A 24,015-nucleotide genomic window follows, 5' to 3' on the forward strand; every position below is an offset into this window, starting at 1 on the left:
CAGATGGTTCCAATGTGTAGCAAAGTTGAGAATCAATGATCTAAAAAGCTAATCATCCACCAAAGGCCAGGGGATACAGACTGGGTGTCTGAATGTTGCTTTGGGCAGCAAAGGCCCAGTCATATTGTGAAGTCCACATGGAAGGGAGTCTATGGGACACAGGCATATTGCAAGGGTTCTTTGGTTGACTCGAGGATGGCATATAGAAGACCCAGGGCTTGGGCAGCACCCGTGAGTGGGAAAGGACATGCTTCTTCTATTGTGTACCAACATGTGACAAAGTCCTGAGAAGTCCTCAGGAGGGGAGGATGACAGGTGTGGATTGAGTGATAAAGGTATTATTCAGTCCTTGCTAGATTCTGGAACAGTAAGTAATTCATGGAAAGAGGGAAGCTCGGTGTGTTGGTGTAGGCCTGTAATCCCAGCTGCTCAGGAGGCTGAGCCAGGAGGACTGTCAGTTTTGAGGCCAGTCTGGGCAACTTAGTGAGAGCCTGTCTCAAAATAAACAAACAAAGACTGGGGATGTAGCTCAGTGGCAGAGTGCTTGCCTAGCATGTGTTAGGCTCTGGGTTTCATCCCCAGCACTGCAAAAAGGAAGGAAGGAAGGAAGGAAGGAAGGAGAGAGGGAAGGAGACTCGTGCTTATTAAGGGAATTTTATGTCTTTACGCTCAAGTCCAACTTGAATTCAACAAAATAACAAAATGGGAATGTGGAGAGCAATGACAGAGAATGGAAGAGCAGTGTCTGAGACTGGGGTCTCTGATGACCTTATGGCTGTGGCGCGCCTGGTGCCTGGGAATGTTCCCGTGCAAGGGCACAGGATGCTTTTGCCCTGCATGAGGAAGCTCTGTGCAAGAGTCTTATCAGTCTTGAGCTTGATCTTGAGAATAGAGGAACTCTCCTGCTAGACAACTGCAGTGTTTCACCAGCTCTCTGACTTCTGCTGTTGCCTGCTTAACGGTAACTTTAAACAATGAACTTGGTGGAGCTTTAAAGAAAGCTCCTAACATTGCACATTGCCACTGTGGAAAAGCGACAGATGTTTCTAGTTCTGTGACTTCCCTTTATACAAAGGTATAAATAAGGATTGCTAGAGTAACTCTTCAGATCTGCTTCTACATCAGAGAGCAGCACTCCACCCGATCCCAGCTATTTATCTTCAAAATCTGCACCTGTGAGTCTTTGTTTTCTAACCCCCTATCGCCCCTTGCTGGAACCCCCAAGACTGTTTGTGCTAGTCACGCAAGGGAATTAACATGCTCATGTTATAAAAAGGAAATGGAGGGATTCTACAAGATGAGGTGATTTTCCTAAAGGTGTATACCTGGTAGAGCTGGAGATGAACCCAAGTCTGTCTAACAAAATTCATGGTATTTTGATATCATGTTTCCAGTTTAGGGGATAGAGTAGGAGCAAGGATGAGAAATGTGCTAAACAGATATTGGGTCAACTTTCTCACCTGGAACTGTGTTTCCCAGAACTCCCTGCCCTGCATAGTCCCTGGTTAGCATGGACCCCAAGAGACATCTTGCACAATATTTGGAAGGTGGAGATGATGCAGCAGCTACTTTCTTGTCTTACTTAGAGGGTCATCGACACCCAAGATCCTGTAGCAGCTCATTCTCATATTAGCTAGCTCTCTTTGCGGCTGTGGGGCAGTGGTAGGAAGCAACTCCAGCTCCCACAGTCTACTCCCCGCCTTCTTTCTCCTGGCCTTCTTCATGTTTAGCTTAGTGGTGGAGGGTGTCACCTTCTGCAGGACACGCTCATCGTGGCTTGTCAGCTGGAGGTGACAGATGTGGGCTCCAGCTCATGTTCAGAGGTTCACTCATTCTTGCAGCGTCCATGTATCTTCCCTTCCTTCAACTGCCTGCCTGTGGGCTTTGGCTGCCCCATCACACTGAGAAGAACTAGTCTTCCGTAGACTTCAACAGTTCTCACAGACGTACAAGGCCACCTCCCTACGATGAATCTCTCGGTGTTTATATTGCCCTGTGAGTCTGTTTCTTTTGCTGAGAACTGATGGACAGAAAGTGACTGTAGAAGCTTTAAACATTTTAATTAATTTTACCAACGGGTGCATTGTGATTATTCATAAAAGTGGGATTGACTGTGATATAGTCACATATGTAACGACCCCCCCAGTACTTACCCTTCCTCTCTCCTTCCTCCTCCCCCTGATCCCTTGTACTGTAGTATAGCCTAGTCTTCCTTCTGTTTTCCTGAGAGACCTCTCTCTCTCTCTCTCACACACACACACACACACACACACACACACACACGCGCACACATGCGCACACACGCGCGCGCACACACACACACCTTTTTTTTTTTCTTTTCCTTTTTTCTCTCTAGCTCCCACATATGAGAGAAAACGTGAAACTCTTGACTATCTGAGTCTAGCTTGTTGGGCTTAACATAAGCCTCTCAAGTTCTATCCATTTTCCTGTCAATGACACGATTTGGTTCTATCTTTATGGCTGAATAAACTCCACTGTGTTAGCGAACGTTGATTTTGGCTCACGGTTTCAGAGGTTCAGTCCACGGTCAGCTGGTTCCGTTGCTCTGGGCCCGAGATGTGGCAGAGCATCGTGGTGGAAGGGTGCCACAGAGGAGAGCAGCTCAGTTCACGGCTGCCAGGAGGCAGAGAGAGAAGGTGCCAGGGACAAACACAAACCCTAAAGGCAGACCCTCTGTGACCTACTTCCTTCAGCCACATACCCTGCCTGCCTCCAGTTACTACCCAGTACAGCAGTCCTTTCAAATCATTAATCCATCGACTGTATTGATCCATTGATTAGATGACAGCTCTCATAATCTAATCATTTCACCTGTGGACATTACCGTATTGTCCATCTCATGAACGTTTTTGGGGGACACCTCACATCCAAACCATAATATCCATAAACATCCATTGTGTTATATGCAGCATTTTCTTTATCTGTTCATCTGTTGACAAGATACTTTTGGCCCTCACTTGAGAATTACTGATTGAGTGAACGAATGTAAGTGTACTTTTCCACAGTGGTATGTATTCTGCCCCCTGAAAATATGGCCACAGCTCTTCCCAAGGTCCTTCTCTCTTACAACACAGATCCTGAGTTCACTCTTTGGGAAATGCATCCTCTCCCCACCTGTCCTGTGCCCTCCCCACACCAATAGAATGTGGCCTCCCCTGGGACCTTGACACTGAGCACTCACCCTGCCCTGGGGAGGGCGTTGGTCTGGGACTTGACCATCAGTGTCAACATGGAGATCACTGGGGAAGCACCAGATGTTGTGGGTTGGGTTTTCAGGGAGGTAGGTGTGGAGATGGAAGTGAACAGATAGGACGTGTTTTCCAGGGTATCTCGGAATCAAAAACCGTCAGAAGGAAAGGACGAAGCTCTCGGGGAGAAACCAAAGCTGAGTTTTCATCCTGAAGGTCTCATCTCAGCCAACCCCATACACAGCCTGCGTTCTGGGATGATCTCTCCAGGTGTGCTGAGGTGGGGTGACGGGGCCTTGCCTTTATAGCCTAGTGTTGACATTGCTCTGTAAAGGGAGGGTGACTTTGGATAAGTGGCCAAGACACTTGCCTAAAAAGGGTGATAACTGAAGGCTATCTGCTGGTAGAATCCCAGAAGTCGGGAAGAAGTGAGTCCTTTACTGCAGACAGGGGATCCGGGAGAAACCACAGAATCTGCTACTTGAAATTAGAATTATTTTGAATGGATTTCTGTGGAGGAAGGCAAAACCCCTATCTCCTCATTAGGGAATATGTGGCATCTCAATGCAGATCACTTTGGGAACTCAGGAAGGTCAGGGTGGGTGACTCCAGAGACATCACTGGGCATGCATCTGGGAGCTCACCTGGTAGACATGAGGGAGGCTGTTGACCCTGATTTAAAGGTTACTATTGAGCACCCCAAATTCATCTTTCTTTTCCTGTTTTCCCAATTTATCTCAAGACCAATTATTTTCTTTCCTCTTTTTTTTTTTTTTAGGGGGGGGGATTGGGATTCGACTCAGGGGCACTTGACCACTAAGCCACATCCAGAGCCCTATTTTGTATTTTATTTAGGGTCTCACTGAGTTGCTTAGTGCCTCACTTTTTCTGAGGCTGGCTTTGAACTCACAGTCCTCCTGCCTCAGCCTCCTGAGCCGCTGGGATTACAGACGTGCACCAACCCACCCGGCAAGACTAACCATTTTCTTGATGGAGGGTTCTCTCTGATCCAGCCTATACTGGTCTCTTCCTGTGTTGTCTCAGGTTTATAGAGTGGGGTTCCTAGTTGATTATCAGCTTGGTATCAGAAGGAATCATCCTACTTACCCCACCTACTTATCCCATAACCTTTATGGCTAACTGACGAACACTCTGTAACCTCCCCCTCCTCCTCCCCCTCCTCCTCCTCCCCCTCCTCCTCCCTCTCCTCCTCCCCCTCCTCCTCCCCCTCCTCCTCCTCCCCCTCCTCCTCCTCCTCCTCCTCCACCACCTCCTTCTCCACCTCCTCCTCCTCCCCCTCCTCCTCCTCCCCCTCCTTCTCCTCCTCCCCCTCCTCCTCCCTCTCCTCCTCCCCCTCCTCCTCCCCCTCCTCCTCCCTCTCCTCCTCCCCCTCCTCCTCCCCCTCCTCCTCCTCCTCCCCCTCCTCCTCCTCCCCCTCCTCCTCCTCCCCCTCCTCCTCCTCCTCCTCCTCCTCCTCCTCCTCCTCCTCCTCCTCCCCCTCCTCCCCCTCCTCCTCCCCCTCCTCCTCCTCCTCCTCCTCCTTCTTTTGTACTGGGAATTGAACCTAGGTATACTGTACTACTGAGCTGCATTGACAGCCCTTTCTATTTTTGATTTTGAGACAGGGTCTCACTAAGGTCAGCCTGGCCTTGAACTTGAGATCCTCCCATCTCAGTCTCCTGAGATTATAGACACGTACCACTGAGCCTGGCTTGTCCTGAACTTGGGTCTTCCTTGTTTAGAAGTTGTTAAGGTTCTGAGCTGTTTCTTCGATGGTTGGACTTGGCCACTGGATCCTGTGTTGACTTGTCAAAGTTTGAGCATTTTGTTGTTGTTGGGTTGTGTTTTGTTTTACCAAAACCCAAACACCTCCTTTCATTCTTAAGGGATGTCGGAGTAGTTGACATCTTTTCCTCCATACTCAAAACATTCAGGTGTCACAGATCTGCAGTGTCTCCAGCAGAGAAAGACTGTGTGGCCCTCAGATTAATTAGTTTGCTTTTTAAAAATCCTCTTTGCAGCCCCCGTCCATCGCAGGCTACTGAACTGAGGTCACTCGGGTGAATTCGGGCCACAATCCCAGCCCCCTGCTCTGATCTTTATCACAGGAGATGGATGATAATAAGGTTTTGCTGTGCACGAGAAAATTTTGGTTTACTAAGTCAAGTCATACCACTTCATGACAGGCAGCCAAGGTCACAGGCAACTTAGTGGCTGATGGACAAGGGTTCAGTTTCTACTGGGGCCTTGTAACAAAGCCAGAAGTTGTTTTTCAAAAAGAAAAAGAGTTATATACAGAGAAGGAAATGGTTTTTCTCTAAAATTTGTCCTTTGTCTTGGAAGTCATGTTTCGAAGTGTCTAAAAAACCCTGGACCTCCAAAAATTTCACCAAGATGGAGTTTGTTCACCACCCTTCAGCTTGCACGTGTCTTGCTACAGTGTCTAGAGTTGCTTCTTTGTTCTCAGGTCGAAGCAACATGATGTCATTGATAGAATAGACTGCTAGGATGTCTATGGAGTGGAGAAAGTAAAGTCCCTGATAGGGCAGAGGGTTGGAGAGTTGTCACAACTCTTAAGTTGGGAGACTGAAAGTGAATTTCAAGGGCCTTTGGTGGTCTCAACTACCAGGAATAAAAGTGGGGAAAGGCACTTACCTGGTTGAAAGCTACACAGCAGATGCTCATAGGAAGTGAATTGAATGTAACAAAACCACATCTGGAGTGGCCGCTGCATTCTCCAGAACACATCTGTCTTTTGCACAGGCCAAATAGGGGGGTTGAACAGGGATATGGTAGGAATCACCAGTCTGCATCTTTCAAATTAATTGATAAATTCAGTAAAACTCCACTGGAAATTTTGCCTGGATTTTTTTCTGAACCATCCAATATATTAACTATAAAGTTTTTATAGAATAACAAAAACCTATCAGAGGCAAGGTTAACTGATAAAACAAAAAGAACAAATAAGGGCCTTCTATTATCAGATGCTAAGAAAGATTAGAAACAATACAATCAATGTGTGCATAAATCAATAATGTATGTATCAGATCAAACAAATAAACCAGTAGAGCAGAACAGAGAGTCATAAGTAGACCCTGCATATATATGAACACTAACAATTTTTTTTTCTTTTTTGGAATTGGGGATTGAACTCAGGGGTGCTGAGCTCTATCCCGGGTCCTCTTTATTTTTGATTCTGAGACAGAGTCTTGCTAAGTTTGTTGAGGATCTTGCTAAGTTGTCCAGGCTGGCCTCCATCCTCTGCCTCAGCTTCCTGAGTTACTGGGATTGCAGGCATGTAGCCACTGTGCCCAGTGTAAAGTGATACTTCAAGAAAACAGGAAATGTATGGTTGTTACATGATCCTGGGAAAATTGGATTACTTTATGGAGAAAAAATTGGACATACACCTAAAATCAAATATAAAGGTAGACCCTAAAAGATAAACACATAAACAGGAGAACTATAAAATTAAAGGAAGAGAATCTGGGAAGATGTCATCGTGACTTTGAGTCACAAAGGAATTCTTCTTTTTTTTCTTTTTTGCAGCACTGGGGATTGAACCCAAGGGCCCTCTACCCTGAGCTACATCCACAGCCTTTTTGATTTTTTATTTTAACACTGAGTTTCCCTAAGTCACCCAAGCTGGCCTCAAATTTGCAATCCTCCTGCCTCAGCCTCCCAAGTCACTGTTAGCCTGGAAGAAACAAATTCTTAAACAAAACTAAAAACACAAGTTAAAGGACAAAAAAAAAAAAACCTAATAAATTTGATTTCAGAAAAATAATTTAAAAAAAAGTCTGCTCAGCAAATGCCACTCTGAACAAAATTGGCTGATGATGTGAGTGGGAGGTGATGTTTACTAAGTGTAAAACAAGGGACTTATTTAGAGAAAAAAGTAGCTCCTGTGTTATCAACCAGCAAAAGACAGAACTTCTATTAATAAAACGGGGAAAGGACATAAAGCAGTTATTTCATAGACGAGGAAGCCCCAAAAGATGACAAGCATTTTCAGAGATGCTCATAATCAGAAAAATGGCAACCAACACCCATTTGATGTCTCTCTTTATCCCATTTGATTGGCAAAATCAGAGTACTGAATGGTGCCAAGGGCTGGTTGGGATTTGGGGTTAGGAAATGTTCACATACTGTTGGGGGTAGAAGCCACTTTCGGGACCAGCTGGCATGACCCGTTCTACCAGTCCTTCCCCTGGGTAGGAGAGAAAGAGAAAGTCTCACACAGACCCAGGATGGGACAGCGAAGTTTGTCAGTGGTTATTGTTGTGACAGGTTGGGGGCAAGTGAGGTGTCCACGTGGGGGAGTAATCTGCAACGTTAGAAGCAATAACCTAGATGTGCACAGGACACAGGGAGATGAAAAATAGTGCAAAGTGTAGCTCAATACTATATGGAAATAGATGTTTTAGGCTCTGTAGAAATGAGACATAAGTGAAGGACACCCATCAAGCCCATTACAATGATTGAGATGCTAGGAAAAGGGAATAGTGAATAAAGATACACGGAAATAAAGGAAACGAGAGATAAGAATTGGTGTGGACCAAGAATGGCAGTGAGCTAGTAACTGAGGGATCAAGTCTGCACCCGAGGTTACAAAATGAAAAGGAAGGAAAACAAGACAGACAAAACCAAAAAGTGTTAGAAGGGAAAAGACGTCGTGGGATAAAATAAAAGGAATTTTATGTTTGGCACAAAGCCCGAAGTCAACCACACATTATGTTTAAGGGACGTATCTCAAAGAAAGTGGTTCTGGAAAGTCGAAAGTGAAAGGACGGACAAAGATCTGTCAAGACAAACAGCAGTGAATGAGTGGAAGGGGAAGTGGTTAAAATGTAGGTCTCCAAGCCTCGTAAATCTCTGGAATTAAATATTATGGCATCAAAGTACCCGATGCCCAGGCAGGCAGGAAACCAAAGAGAAGTAAACCTCAGCACAATGACAATCACAGATGACACTTTTAGACCCAGCAGATCAAGTGGATGAAGAATGAGGAAGCGTTCGGTTTGAATGGTATCATGGAGACTGAACTCTGGGTCCCAGGAACAGAGGACTCACTTCCTTTTAAGTAGTCGTGGATCCTCTGCAGAAGTCAGCCGTCTTTTAGGTCAGAAAGACGATCTGGGACAATTACAAATGCAATCACATTAGTTTTTTTTTAAAATCACAAGATGAGGGGAAAAATCTTATCAACAGGTAATTAAAAATACCTCTTTAAATCAATTTTGAGGACAAAAGAGAAATAAAAAAAAAAAAAGAAACATTGAGACCCCAAAATGATAAGAAAAACACTACATATCCAAATCTCAGGGATACGACTAAAATTGTTCCCAGGGAAGTTCATTAAACACTTGGAAAGAGTAACAAGAAGAAAAACTAGAAGTGAATGAAATAGGCATTGATGTTAAGAACTGAAGAAAATGTCAATAAAACCAATTAAGATAAAAGCAGATACTAATGAATAAACAATCCAAAACTTCACAATAGAATATATGAATAAACTCAAAGGCTTTTCCATGAAAAATAAATAGATACACCATTGAATAGCCTGATCAAGATGGAAGGGAGAATGAAGAAATATACAGCGTTTGAAAACCTACTTTGAATGGATCATTTTCTAGGAAAATACAAATTACCAAATTTTATGTAAGAAGAGACAATTAAATAAGTAGAATAATAGTCATGAAAAACACCGAAAATATTATTAGGAAGCCACATATCAGGTCAGGTATCACATTAACTATTTTTTTAATCTTCAAGAAAAAAAAATGTAGGCATATTTAAATTTTTTCATCATAGAGAAAGAAACCTGCTTACATAATAAAAACCAATATAGCATTGTTATCAAAGCTTTTTCAAAGAAAGAATAAAAAATTGCAGATAAATCCTCTTTATGAGCATCTATGAAAAAATTTTACATAAGATAATATCAAATAGGATTCAGCAGAATATTAATACACATCACACTCAGGTTGGGTTGCAAATCTTATTATTAGGAAATATGTTAATATAATTCATTATAATAACTGAAAAGGGAACAAAACAACACCAGGAAGATGTTTTAAAAATCCAGCATCTTGCCAGACATGGTGGCACAGGCTTGTAATCCCAACAACTCAGGAGGCTGAGGCTGGAGGATCACAAATTCCAGGTCAGCCTGGGCAACTTAGTGAGACCCTTCCTCAAAATAAAAGACTAGGAATGTAGTTTATCTGTAGAGCACCCCTGGGTTCAATCCCTAGTATCCCCTCACCCCCCCCAATCAATATCTACTTCCAAATACATAGTAAACAAAATTCTTAGTGATTTATATAGTAGATAATCTCTTGATGTTATAAGCACATCTCTTACTTTAGAAGGCTGCCTCACAGTTAATGGTGAAACTCGAAGTCTTCCTGTTAGATCTGTGAATAAAGCAAGGGTGCCTATTATCATCACGATTATTCAACATTGTTCTAGAAAGATCATCCAATGAATTTAGGAAGAGAAAAAAGCATGTGTACAATACATTGGTAGAAGAAAGTGGAATTTTCCATAGATATGATCGTACACTTAGAAAACCTAAGAGAATTAACTGATAATATTAGAAATGATAACTCTGTGAAATACTTGGGAACAAGAATCAATCAGGGTGAGACCCAATATTTATCCCATGTGCTAAAATAGACAACTGAGAAATATAATGAAATAAAAATTCCAAATGATAATTTCAAGAGTATAAAAAGCCTAAAGTAAAATCAACAAGAAATAGGTAAAATTCATAAGAGTTTAATTAATAGATAACTGCTGAGTGATCTAGTTAAAGACAACATAAGTGGAACAGCATATCTTGTTTTTGGATTGAAAGATTGCTTTGCATAAAAATATCAGATTTCTCCTAAAAGTAAACAATGATAGTAATAAAATTATAACATAATTCCAATTAAAATACCCAAACCATTTTTGAAGCTTTTCTAAAAATAAGAGCTAACACATAATATGTTCTGTAAATTATCTGTCAATACAAATGTCTAATCTGGAAAAAATGTATGCTACTTTTCTTCTCCCCATATCCACAGATGCAAAATTTAATTACTAATTTCTAAATGAAACCATTCACTCAAATATTTTTGAGACGTAAATATTAGTAAACATTACTAAACACTAACATCAAAGTGTAGCGGGCTCATAGGATGAGCAAGTAGCCTTTTCTGTCCTTTACATTTGCATGCTCAAAAAAAAAAAAAAAAAAAAAAAGGAAAATCAGAATGAAAAGCCTGTTGGGATAAAAAAAGATTTGCTTTCTTGAGAGGACAGTTTAAGAGCGAAACCAAAAACTTCAGTGGCACATATACACAATGGAATACTACTATACTACTCAGCCATGAAGAAGAATGAAATTATGGCATTTCGCTGGTAAATGGGTGGAACTGGAGGCTATCATGCTAAGTGAAATAAGCCAATCCCCCAAAGTGAAAGGTTGAATGTTCTCTCTGATATGTGGTTGCTAGACCCACAGTGGGGCAGGGGAGTATATGTTCACAGGATTGGACAGGGGGAATGAGGAGAAGGGAGGAGGATAGAAATGGGAATGACAGAATGAATCAGACATAATTTTCCCATGTTCACATATGAATACATGACCAGCGTAACTTCATGTCATGTCCAACCACAAGAATCGGAAGTTATACGCCATGTATATGATATGTCAAAGTACATTCTACTGGGCTGGGGTTGTGGCTCAGCGATAGAGCGCTCACCTAGCACGGGCAAGGACCCTGGTTCGATCCTCAGCACCACATAAAAATAAAGGCATTGTGTTGTGTCCATCTACACCCAAAAAGTAAATATTTTAAAAAAAATACATTCTACTGTCACATATAACTAAAAAAAGAAGAAAAAAAATCTTTAATGCAAAAATTTTTACACTAAGTTTAGTGTAAAATCAAAATTTTTTTAAAACTAAAATGGTCCTTCAAGAAAGCACGTAAATACGTAGTGTATGTGTATATGTTTGTGTATACATGTGCATGAGTGTGTCTTTTCTATATCTGTGGACTTTCTTCTGTTAACATTTCATTGCTAAACTAAAAAAAAAATTATTTATGTATTTATTGCCAAAACCCTAAAAGTTGCTGTATATAGAAAGCAGTGAACGTTGTATGTTAAACGTTTAACAGAGACCAATATTTCCCTGGTTGATTGGCAGGCCTACAGCCCAGGTGGCAACATGTGCCAGTGACCTTAAAGCTATCCTTACTTTGATTTCACCAACGAGTTTAACTTGTTAAATATTTACTTATGTCATGAGAATCAAAAGGCATTTGGGCTAATTGAACAGTTTTTAATTTATGGGAGCAGTCATTATCTATAAGTCAACAGACAAATCACCAACATCAGTACACATGTACATCAGCATTCCAAAAAATGGACGAGAAGATCCTTAAAGGTTTGGCAGTTTTATTTAGATTGATCATTTGCCAGTGTGTAAAAGCTAGACAGTTGATTTGATTATCTTTTCCATAGCTCTGAGCAGTGCTTAAATCCTGAATCTGCATTTCAGAAAGGTACACAACAGGGTAGAATTTTTACTTCTTGAAGACATACAAACTAGTTGATCTAAACACGGAGAAAGACAGAAGTACAATCCCAGCAGTTTTGAATAACTGGTTTTCTTAGTAGAGGAAAAAATCCCCAGATAAAGAGAGAGAAAGTAAAAAATCATCAGACAAACAAAAAGTATTTCATTTAAGCTCATGGAACCAAAAAAAAAAAAAAAAAAAAAAAAAATCACCAAATGACAAGTGTCATGCTCAGGGAAACTTTCTTTCTTTTTTTTTTTGGAACTGGGGATTGATCTCAGGGGCACTCACCCACTGAGCCACATCCCCAGCTATTTTGTATTTTACTTAGAGACAGGGTCTCACTGAGTTGCTTAGGGCCTCACTTTTGCTGAGGCCGGCTTTGAACGTGCGATCCTCTTGCCTCAGCCTCCGGATCCGCTGGGATTACAGACCTGCACCACGGTGCCTGTTTCACGGAGCACTCTGAGTCCACGTCAGTGCTGGCTCTAGGGAGTCTTCCCCAGTATCCACAGCGGTACATCTAGTAAGCGATATAGAACAATGTGCAGTCAGCAGGACAATCAACTGCAGTATGTATTCATTCATATATAGCCACCTATTTACAAAAACCTTTTGGAAGGATCAGAACAGCAGTTCCTTCTGAGGATCAGAAATGTGGCTGATGTGTGTCTTTCTATCAGACTTGGGGGGCCCAGCCCACCCCAGTTTTATTCCTTGTTTGTCCATCTCAGGCTGATGCCTCTGCCCAAGGGAACAGAACAAGCCACGGGAGCTGTGGGACCAACCAGGCCTGTGAGGCCCGACAAGGCAAGAACGCGGTGGAGACAAGGAGACCAGAGGATCAGGAGGGGGAGATCCAGGTCAGATCTTCCAGAAAAAACTCAAGGGATCTCCCAAGAAGAAGTGAGACCCAGGATGGCGGAGGTCAGCTCCAACCTCAGACCTCCTCCCTCCTCCTGACCGCTCCGAATCAGCCAGATTTGAACTTTCTAGATTCGGTCCTGCACACCACGTCTTTGAGTGTGGATTTTACCCCCCCCTGGGCGGGGAAGTTGGACTAGACATGATCCCACTTCATGTCAAGGAGAATGAGCCTCAGAGAAGCTGGCTGCTTCCCGGGCTGGTGTGAGGGAAAGGTGGGCTTCAGGCTCTGCACGGTGGACTCCACGTTCTAGGTCCTTTCCAGAGCCCAGTACTGACTCCGTTTCCCTGAACTCACTGCAGCCTTTACCAGTTCCTCAGAGTGGGCAGGGGCCGCTGGCCCTAAAGGTTCTTCTTCTCACTGAGGACCTCTAAAAGGCTATTTCTCTACTTCTGGCCTGTAGGGTTCCCTGGAGGCTGGGCGCTGGGACTGGAGAGAGCAGTCTCCCTGGCTGTGCGGGTGTGTCGGCACCGTCAGAGGTCTCATTTTATTTTCACCCTCCATGAGCTTTGTCCTTTGTGGTTGGTGGCGTGACTCAGTTGGCAGACCCGGGGTCTTTCCAACATGTCCCCCACCCCCATCCTCTCCCACTAGAATCCAGGGCTTGATTTTGATGAATAGGCTTGTTTAGGAGAGAGCTCAGAAGAACAGAAGAGATTATAGAACAAAGGAAGTGGGTCACCTTGATGAAAGTCACTCAGACCATGTAACTCCACGGTTTCATAATTATTTTTTGGGCCTTGTGCCCCAATCCATGGCGATAAAAATACGAATGGTTTGGGTTATTAATAAGATGACAGAAAGGCAGTAATCATCGGAGACCTAGGAGAGGCCTTTATGACTCTGGGGAAACCTAATGGGAACTGATGGTTTGGCCCTGATCACACGCAACGCAAGAGTGGGTGTGTGTTTTGAAGGGCAAGGGGCAATAGCGAGTGGGTGGGAGCAGCCTATGGCAGAAGCTGGTGGGTCCACGATTCCCATCGGCCATCACCCACCTTCACACGCGGCCCCTGCATCCTCCTCGTGTCCACAGTTGAAGGTGTTGGTCTGGTTACATTCGGCCAGTGTCCTCTCTGTCCCGTTGCACTGGGCTTCCTGAAGGTGCACAGGCTGGGCCTCTTCTGCCCCCGGTTGGTACAACACACCTGCAGGTGTGCGTTTGCCTGCTCCGCAGCCCAGCTCCCGACACACCACAGCCACTTCCTTCATGTCCCAGCCGTCGTCACACACAGTACCCCAGTGACCTTCCTTTTTCATCTCCACCCGCCCTTCACATCGGTGGGGACCATTCATCAAGCGGACTTCGGGAGAAGCATCTGCAAACAGAAAAGTAATAGGTGCATTTTGGGATCGACAGCTCCCACCTCTCCTTTTCTTTGGTACCAGGGATTGAATCTGCGAGTGCTACACTAGAGCCACATCCCCAGTCCCCCCCCCCACCCCCCTTTTTTTTTTTCTTTTGAGACAAGTTTTCGCTAAGTGGCTCAGGGCCTTGCTAAGTGGTTGAGGCTGGCCTCTAACTTGCGATCCTCCTGCCTCAGCCTGTTGAGTTGTGGGATTACAGCGGGCACCATCACTTCTGGCTTAATTTGTGTTTTAAAGCGTTGGAAAATTTGAAATGACTAATGAAAAAAGATTGAACAGGGAAGGTAAAAATCTACCAGGCTTTAGAAAGTTGTTGGGGTTAATTCCAAAGACTCTTTAAGCTGCAGATAATTCCAACATTGTTTTAAATCGCTGCAGGACACAGGAATTGTGGAAACTCCTGAAATTGTTCTTCTGAGGCTAATCTATCCTTAAAAGTAGAAAACTCACTTTTAATGAGGATGCCAAGGGGCTGGCAGGTAGCTCAGCAGTAGAGTGCAGGCTTAGCTGGGTTCAGCCTCCACCACCAAATCAATGAGGTGATCCTAGTAAAAATTTAAACCCCAGGAAGTGCTCTGCTCCTGGTTTTCCCACTTTTTCCTTAGGTATTTACAAGAGTTGGTTGTATCTAATCGTTCACTGGAAGCTCTGGGTGTGCAAGGTCTTTCCTTGATTTTTTTCTTGGAGATGCCTTCCTCCCTTATCCATGCTCACCCACCCCTCTCCTTACACTGACCTGACCCCAATACAGTGTCTTGCAAATTGTCTGTTTTGTACATATTTTGTTATCTAGGTGAAAAGGAAACAGATAGTAGGCGTTTGTAAGCTTTGGACCAGTGACGTTGTTAAGACCCAAAGGAGGGCCTGGGGAGCTGAGAGACTTCTGGTAGACCTCTGATTGACTGGAGGGAGGAGAACTCCAATGGAAAGGGGGCACACGTCGTTGCTGGTCCTACCTGTGACACTGAGTTTCATCAGCTCACTGTGCCGTGCTCCCAGGCCATTGTCAGCCTTACAGAAGTAGGATCCAGAATGATTTGCAGTCAGGGAGAAGTTGAAGGAGGCTCCCCCTCCAAAAGGGGCTGAGCTGTTCCCCAGGGTGACGTCCTCGTAATAAAACCAGTACAGGATGGGGGGAGACGCTCTCCCGTCCTCACAGTGAAGCTCCATCACAGGTCCCATGAAGGCCCGGGTCCCGGGAGCACCGAACGTGAGGATGGGATGTGACACTGGAACTGCAGAGGCAGAGGCGCCATCGGAGAGGGAGGTGGGAATCACAGCCCCCCCCCTCACTGGAGGGTCCTCCAGAATCCCTCCCTCCTGAGCCTTTCTCAAGGTGGCACCTCCTGATCTAACCTCGCAGAGACGGTTCCCCCACGGAGCTCAGAGGAGCTCGGATGGAGACTTCTGGACAGCATGCCTCTGAGCACGCCAGGGAGCCTGCCTCCTGACCACCTTCTCACCCTCCTTCAGTGCCTCCGCGGCTGGCACTGCCCCCTCCACCCTCTCAACGATACCCTCCCATGCACCTTCTGCCCCGAGCCTTGTCATTTCCTTTAGAGCACCCTCTGCTGCAGGAGGAAACCCACCCCCGTCGGGAGTCGCTGGCTGGCTGATTGCAGGAACGCTCCTCACCCCTCACAGTGATGTTCACCACCTGGCTCTGGACCGGGCCGTAGCTGTTGTCAGCTGTGCAGTAGAATCCCCCGCCGTGGCTCCCCCGGACGACTGGGATCTCCAGCTCTGCTCTCTGGGAACACTGCATCTTCCTCCCCAGACTCTCCGATGTGTCCTCTCTGTGCCAGGAGAATGTGGTGACCCCTGTGCCTTTAGCCACGGAGCAGACAAGGACCAGCATCTCCCCCTCAACTGCCTGAACCCCTGGGGGCTGGGTCTTCATGGAAACCTGAGACACAGGGACCCCTGCGGGAACACAAGAGGGGACAGCAGCTGAGGGACAGGTGTGGGGAAGGCAGGGCGGTGGTGGAGTCCAGTACCACCTTTGGAGCATTATGGCAAGTAATATTTGAATGCAATGTTTAGGCAGAGGAGAGTCCACTCCACTTGCCTGAGTATTTTTTTTTTTAAGCAGGGAGATAATATATTGAGGGACGTTATGCAGGACCACCCCACAATGTTCCAGTTAGTAACAATTGCACATCCTTACTAATGTCCAGAGCCTACAATGACGTGCTCTCTCCTGACCTCCTGGTGCGTGGGGGCAGTAGGAGTGGTGGCAGATCATACAGCCTGGGGAGGCAGGCGGGCGGAAGTTACAGTTCAACTCTGCCACTCATTCACCGCATGATCTGGGAACGTCAAGACCTCCAATCCTACGTTTTCTCAAACATAAACATGTGGGTAATCATCCTAACCTCGCAGAGTTCTCATGGAGATTAAATGAGATGCAGATAGAAAGCACCTCTCGCTATGAAGCTGTTCGGCAACATCTCTTATTGATACACTCTCCTCGGCCACTGTTAGGTAGAAAGTGGTGCAAGAGGATTAAAAGTGCATACATTTGGAACCAGAGCCACCAGGATCAAGTTGCAGCTCTAGGTTCCCTTCGGTTAGTCTTGTAAATGACTCTAGGCCATCAGTTTTCTCATTTGCAAAATGGGGATAATAATAGTGCATACATTACAGGTACTCATCACAGTACTGTTTCATAGGGCTGCTATAATAACTCAATGTTAAAGTGCTCCGAAAAGTGCCTTCTACATGGTGAATGTGCATAAGTCTTCCCTGTTGCAGATATTTATGACCATCAGAGAGATTCTCCTAGAACCGAGCACAACAGCTTTAATTGGGTTTGTCATACAGTGATCCTTTTATAAGTGCCAGGGATTGTTGTAATCATTTCTTTCATTATTAATTATTATTGTTACTTAGTGCCTTCGTTGCTCTGTTAAACGTGCATCCTAGTTGGGTCACTCCTTGCAAACAAGACACCATGATTTTTTATTTACTTCTTGGTTTGCTGGTCAGTGCTCGTTTCATGGTAAATGCTCCAGAGAGGGATTATTATCATCACTGCTTCTCTGACAGGTAAAGCAAAGTTATGGGGAAACGATGTCCCTGCAGAGATTATTAGAGAAGAGCCCAGGCGGATCACGGTAGCCCCCTCATCCATAGGGATTGGGGAGCACAACTGGTCCAGGCTGTGCCCCGTTCTTCCCTGCCTGACCCAGCCCTGGCGGCCCAGCCCGTGGATGCTCACTCTGCACTTCTACATAGGATGGGCGGCTCTGCTTGGAGACACGACGAGACACTGTCCTGGCCTCACACCAATAATGCCCCGAGTCTTTTTTCTGTGTCGCTGGGATCCTAACCCTTGCTGAGGTCCAGCCTGACCTCAGGGTGTGGCCATCTCTGATGAAGGAGTATCGAAGCTGGGTCGATGACTTCGCTGAAGGCAGCTGGGTGTTACAGGACAGCATCATCGAGCAGCCTTCTGTGGGTCGCAGGGGTCTGGCTCTCAGTTCAGGGGTCGGAAACAGTTCTATGGGGAGAGAGGACACAGAGACTACCCGTTATCTGTGGAGTGTGGAGTTCCTGATGAGAAGTGGCCCCAAAGAACCCAACACACAGAGCCAGGTTCAAGGACTCTCAGCCCACCCACCATTTCTCCCTCCCTGTGTGGTCTTCTCTTCCCGGCACCCTCCCCTTCCCACCAGACTCCTATTCCTTCCCAGATTCATCCAGTCCAACAGTGAGGGCCTCACCTCGGACAATGAGCCACGTAGTTCTTGTCTCTTCTGTCACACCTATAGGAGGGAATAATGTCCTCTCTGCCTTACAGAAGTAGGAGCCGCTGTCGCTGCGTCTTGCATTTGAAATGGTGTGGCTTGTGGCATTATGGTAAGTGGATATTTGAAAGCCGTCCTTGTAGTACGTTAGTCTATTTATCTTGTCATTTGTTTCCCCAGAGCATCTTATAACCACCTGGTCTCCTTCGTAGACATTGTATGGTATGCTGATACTCAGCCAGCCTACAAAAGAAGCAAAGGTACCCAGTGACAAGGCTGACCCCTGCCCTTCTGCTTCTAAGGGGAAGGGACAGTGCTCTACCATGAGTCAGTCTGAGCATCTGCAGTTGCCTTGGGACATGCTGGCTCTGTCAGTCTCCCCGCTAAGTAAAGTTGAGCTCCACCTCCCCGGCATTGTGTCCAAAAAACATCTTGTTAGTTTTCTGTCTGTTAACAGGTTTTGATGCCATTCTTCCCAGCAATGAACACTTGGAATAAATATGGATTTGAAATGATCCCACTAGCATCTCCTTCTACAGGAGCCATAATTAACTCTCTCTGCGTGTTTCATTCCTTGGAGACTCTGTCTAGTGGTACCATCAACCCAAAGACCTTCTCTCTGATATTGTCCCTGCATGAAGCAAACGGGGCCACTGAGACACTGGCCCGGGGACCTACATCTTTCATCTCCCGAGTTCCCTCTGCAATGCTTTCTTCAGAGACTCTGAGAATCGTTTTCATGAATGGGTCTGGATGATCCCTATGAGAAGGGAAGTGGGCCCCTCCACTTGTCGGGTCATAGTCTCCCCTGGGGAGGTAGTACTCATTAGGGAGATAATGAGCAGCTTTGGTGCTTTGGCGCTGCCCCCAGCAGGAAAAGAAAGCACGACCGACCGGAGGAGCCTGTAGACCATTTCCTGAAGAAGGGAAGGAGAGCCAGCCACCATGCTGTTCTGTGACCCAGCCCTGTAGACCTGGGCTTTGGGGGGACATTTCAGTTGGCAACAGAACTAGAAATATGGGCTCAAATGTCAATTTGGAATCGTGGGATTCCAGGGAAAATGTTTGTTGTTCTGATAAAAAATAAAAACAAATCCCAGACCTGAACACTGGGCCATTCCCCTGCAGGGAGGAGACAGGGCATGCAAGTGCTGTGCAGGCTGTGTGCCTAGCTCAGTGCTCTGGTATGAGGTTACGGAGGAGGGGTAGCGGGACCCTGCCCAGGGTCCTGTCTCCGAAGAGAGATCCTCTCACAGTGAGGTCTAGGTCACAGTCTCCAAACTGAGACTTACAAGGAGATGGGGAGAAAGCCCTTTGAACTTCCATCGTAGATAATAGATCTTCTCATCTTTTAAATTTTCTGGGTTTGTACATCTTTACCAGGTTCACTATTTCCATGTATCTATTTAATATATTTAAGACACTCGATTTTTTTTTTTGTTCTGAATAGTGCAAAGTGATCAAACGAGTTCAAGGACAACTTCTGTACATCATTTAACCACTTTGAAAGTTCTGCCAGTAGAATAGGGAATGGGAGTGGGTGGCAGGGGGGACAGCATCGATAAAGAGAGAGGAGTGTGGGAGCCCAAATATGTTCTTCCTCCAGATTGACAGTGGGGAAGATTTTTCAGTGATGATTATAGAGATATAATCAGTTTGATTAAAGAAATATTTAAGGAGTAATATTTATGTGACCAAGTTGGTAATAATGATAGGGCAAGAGACAGGGGGAAATGCTAAAACCAGGTTTTCCTGAACTGCAATAAGTATTTAACCATAAGATACCTGGTTATTGGTCATTAAGTTTTGACATCTTACCTACAGACCCATTCCCTAGATGCGGGCACAACTGTACATATATACATACACATTTTATCATAATTTCAGGGAATTTGTTGGATCCCATGAAGGTGCTCCAGAGACAAATTTAAGGACCTTCTTGCTTAAAGTTACAAGCCTCGCTACACAAGCATCACCCCTTTTCTTATTAGAGGATGGATCTATTCTCAAAGGCATGAATAAAGAAGAAAATGTGCTTTACCGGTCTCATATGAAACCAGACTTTTTCTCTTAATGTCACTATATTAAAATTCTAAGGAAAACCAAGTTAGGCATGGAAGAGTTTACAGTTCAATTAGAAGATCCAGGGCATTCTTGTTTTCTGCAGAAAACCTCCTTGGCCCCTTGTTTCTACTCTGTTATAAATATGCTTCCCCTCACTGTTTCCAGGGATTCTTGTTGGGAACTTTGAGCCCCTGCAGCCGGAACCAGGAAGAAGTTTTCCCAACCACACAGTGCATGCTTTGCTTTCCCTTCACAGTTATCTTCTTTCCTATCTCAGGGCTCAACAGGAAAGGGGAAATCATGTGTTGCTTTGTCAAACTCAGGGCAGGGTCTTCTTGCCCACGGAGGAAGGAGGCAGCCAAGCAGAGATGAATGTGGCATTGGAGGGTCCTGCTGTAGCTGGACCAGGGGGAGGAGAGGGAGGCTCTGCATCCTCCTTCTCTCCACCCTAGTCTTGGCCCAGATCCCTGCAGCCCTCAGCTGAGAGGTTAGGACAGGCCACCCCTCCCAGGCCTGATAGAGTGAATCTAATTCCCAGAGATTTAAGAAAACAAAGAGAAGAGTAACTCACCGGACTGGACACTGGCAGGAGCTGTGGGGAACAGAGTGGAGAGATCACTGCAGATCACCGAGATCCTCACACTTTTAAAAAAGCTACCACCCTCTGAGCACTTCCCCATGATCTCACTCTTTCCTTCTGTCTCTCCCTTCCCCCTTTCCGTCCCTTACACCCCCTCCCTCATTCTACCTATTTCTTTTTCCTCGTCCCCGCACTGACAAACAATACCCCTTGGAACCCAATGTTCATTTTACTATCCCAGTTCATAAGCATTGTCCGTACCCGTGACCAAAAGCTTGTCATTTTGTTGGTTATATCCTGAGAAGTTTCAATATTTATTGCTCCTCTCCTACCTTTTTTCGTTTCCTGGCTATTTTGTCTGGGACATGTTGCCTACCTGGGAGTCACACGGAGCCCAGGAAAAGTCACAAAGGAAAAGGGAGTGCCTTTCATATTCATCGACACTGCTTCTCCCTCCATCCCAATTCTGTACCTTGTATCCGGCCGTATTTACAACAAAAGCCATCATCTCATCTATGATCAGCAAGACATGAAACCTATCCAAAAGTTCAGGGAGGTGAGAATTTAGCCCAAAATGTGATAGCATGGAGTGGGAGTGGGAGTTGGGGGAGGTAGGATCCATGTGGACTGGAAATGGAATTCACCCCAACAGAAAATCCCTTTGTAGTTCTTTTAAAGAAGCCTCCCAATTTCCCTAGAGATCAAAGCAGAAATGATGTATTTGGTATTTGGTAAAGGGATGCAAGGTCCTTTTGACTTCCTGGGACCCTGCTTTTCTTAATACCTAGTTTTGTGATGTCTGCTAGTACTGAGTCAGAGTCTGAAATCCATTCCTACTCATTGCACCAGAGAGAGTTGTGCCCCAGAACAGTGAGTTCTCCCCTGGGTCCAACCTGGTCCTGCTCTAGCAGCCTACTCACCAAGGACCAGAAGCTGTAGCCACAGCAGCATGAGGTTGGAGGCAAGATGTTCTCCCAGATACTGTCAGGGGCAGCTCGGGTCTGCAGAGCGGCTGTCTGTCTGGATGAAGCTGGGGTTTGGCCCTGTAGTTCAGCAGGGATTTCATCAAAAAGAAAAAAAAGGAAGTAGCTAGCTTTGTCCCCACCCAAACTCCATGAGAGCTGAGAAAGTGAATATTCTTCTCCTTGACAGAGTTGCTCAGATGTGTGTGTATTGATAAAAGTGCTTCTTAAAAGGCTAGGTGTCTTCATGCTGTAGGTACGCTTTCTACTTCTTTCAGCTCTGTCTGCAAATGCTCAGTTCTGGACTTGCTGAGAGTCAAAACACTTGCTTGGGCGCTTCCAAAAAGAAACTTTCTTTATTACTTAAGATGCACATTTTTTTTTTTAATGCTGTCTTTAATATTATGACACCATGCCAACACTGATGCTGTTCTGCAGAGCTCCAGCCAGACCACATGAAAGACAAACAGGAATTTGTTAGAGATGGTGATGGGATTAGGATGGTATTAGATGGCATTATGTATTGTCCGGGGTCCCAGAAAGATATAAATTCTGCTCAACCCAAGTCACCTGTCTTCATGAAATGTTTCAGCCAGATACACGTAGGAAGGAAGAAGTCATACCACCCTATGGCTACTTGAGGCTTTAGCAGTACAGTGGTCTGAAGGACCTCAACACACACAGGAATGGGAGAGACCAGATCTGTCTTCTTACACTCCAAAGTTTAAGAATAAATTTTGGAAGAGAGCTCTTGTATCAGGCTGGAAAGATAATCCACCTTAGTTAAAAGGAGGAACTCAGGGCTGGTAGTATAGCTTTTCGTGCATGAAGTTCAATCCCCAGCCCCAATTAAGAGAGAAGGAGGGAGGGAGGGGAGGAGAAGAAGAAGAAGAGGAGGAGGAGGAGGAGAATAGTAGTAGTAGTGTTGGTGGAAGGAAGAAGTAAAGAAAGAAGTAAAGAATTTTAACAAAAGGGCTGTCAAGGGAAATGTAGGCAGTACTACAGTAATAGGCTCAGAACAATGAACCATGCAGAGACCAGCCACCGTGTGAAGCTGTTACAACCCTCAGTGCTAAAGAAGCCAGAGGAGGAGGGACGGTTACAAAAGCCCAGAGGACAGTGAAAACTGACCACTGAGGAAGGGCTGTAGGGGGCGCTGTGACTGCGGAGGGAGCAGCTGCTCACAGACACTCTGACTCTCTTCCTGATGTCTGACCCCCTTTTGGTGTCTCCTGTGGATAGAGTCCAACCGTGCACCAGGTCCTGCCGGATGCATGAGAGCAGCCGAGAAGGGCAGAGAATGCATCTGGGGTGGGGTGGGCAGCTCAGGAGGAGAATGACCACCATAGACCTCAACGGGCAAAACCAGTTTCACCAGCACCAGGATCACTTGCCCAGCAAAAGCCTTTTTTTTTTCCCCCTCATGTTGGATTCTGCCCAACCCCACGAGGCCATCAGTGTGCGGGGTGCTGAGGTACGATTCAGAAGATATTTAGGTCAGACTAAAAAGGGTGTCTCAATCAGTCGTCCTGGGTCAGCAGCACTAGGGAGGAATGCCAACAGAAGCATAAACCAGACAAATTCATACTTTTTACTGGTGATTTCAGACTCCAATTCCCCCCAGATAGTTCTCTTTAGTTGCGTGATGTGACCGCTCCTCCAAGGCCTTCTGCCCTGAAATAAATACATCAGCATAAGAGGTGAAGCAGACCAGAGCCTGTCCAAGCTACGAGGTGTAGGCCTTTCTCTCTGATGTGTTTCTGAGTGGGGCCCGGGGGGCAGCGGGAAGCCCAGAGGACAGACTCTGTATGCATGGGAGATGAGAGGGGGCTCAAGAAATTGCATCCACATGCGCGCTGTCTTGTGACCCCTTTGAAGTTTTGCCCTCTAGAACAGTGGACAGTGAATGTGCTGAGTGAGCTTTTCATCAGAGACAGAAAGATGAAAGTGGTTCAAATCAAAGCTGTGTTTGAGAAAAACTCGATTATGTGACCATGAAGGGAATGAGTGGCAGGACTGGAGTCAGGAAAGAAGTGATACCACTGGAACATTCTACAGACCCCAGGGTTTAACTGTAAGACATGACCCCGTCTGGCAGTGGACGGGCTGCAAATTTGGTGACTCTTTAGAAAAATGGCTCTTTGTTATTACATGGTCCTTTGAGATCTTGATGTAATACAGAGACACATTATTCCCCAGAACACGGACATACACAAAGGTTAAGAGTTTTTTTAGAGACGATTTTGGAGGTTCAAAGTTTTCGGAAATTATCTGGGGATATCAGATTAAGAGCTCCTCGTCTGTTGCTATATAGCCGCAAAAGCTGGGCAGGACGGAGATGGTCCATTACATTTTCAAAGGACAGATTTCTGAAAAGCATAACTTTCTTAGCAGTGGATAAAAGTTGGCTCTTCTCTTGGCTAATTACATTAGAATTAAACCATGAGGGGAAAAATGAGATGCTTTGGCCAATTCATTCACCAAGCAATTCAGAGCTGCTGTGGCTCTTGTTCTCCAGAGTATCCTTCATTCCTACTGGAGAGGACCCCCTGCTGGGGAAAACAGAGAGATTTCTGGAGCAT

General features: G+C 45.4%; 1 protein-coding gene and 1 long non-coding RNA gene across 4 annotated transcripts; one reads left to right on the top strand and one right to left on the bottom strand.

Moving 5' to 3' along the window:
- Window positions 1–1,124: 1,124 nt before the first annotated feature.
- Window positions 1,125–19,883, top strand: LOC139707291 (uncharacterized). 3 transcript variants are annotated; one of them, XR_011708939.1, is made up of 5 exons: window positions 1,125–1,175; window positions 1,842–1,995; window positions 3,346–3,479; window positions 17,881–17,939; window positions 18,040–19,883. It is a non-coding gene; the product is annotated as an uncharacterized lncRNA (long non-coding RNA). The 3 variants fall into 3 exon arrangements; XR_011708940.1 differs by lacking the exon at window positions 3,346–3,479; XR_011708941.1 differs by lacking the exons at window positions 1,842–1,995; window positions 3,346–3,479 and having other exon boundaries at window positions 1,127–1,175.
- On the bottom strand, window positions 12,258–16,469 carry LOC114079128 (Fc receptor-like protein 2). The gene is made up of 5 exons (XM_071618532.1): window positions 16,454–16,469; window positions 15,714–16,001; window positions 15,035–15,313; window positions 13,709–14,029; window positions 12,258–12,308 (listed from the first exon to the last, which is right to left on the bottom strand). Exons 1-5 carry the CDS (start codon window positions 16,467–16,469, stop codon window positions 12,274–12,276), a joined length of 939 nt encoding a protein of 312 aa, XP_071474633.1. The 3' UTR covers window positions 12,258–12,273.
- Window positions 19,884–24,015: the final 4,132 nt, after the last annotated feature.

Source organism: Marmota flaviventris, chromosome 10 (assembly GCF_047511675.1).
Source record: "Marmota flaviventris isolate mMarFla1 chromosome 10, mMarFla1.hap1, whole genome shotgun sequence".
Taxonomy (NCBI): domain Eukaryota; kingdom Metazoa; phylum Chordata; class Mammalia; order Rodentia; family Sciuridae; genus Marmota; species Marmota flaviventris.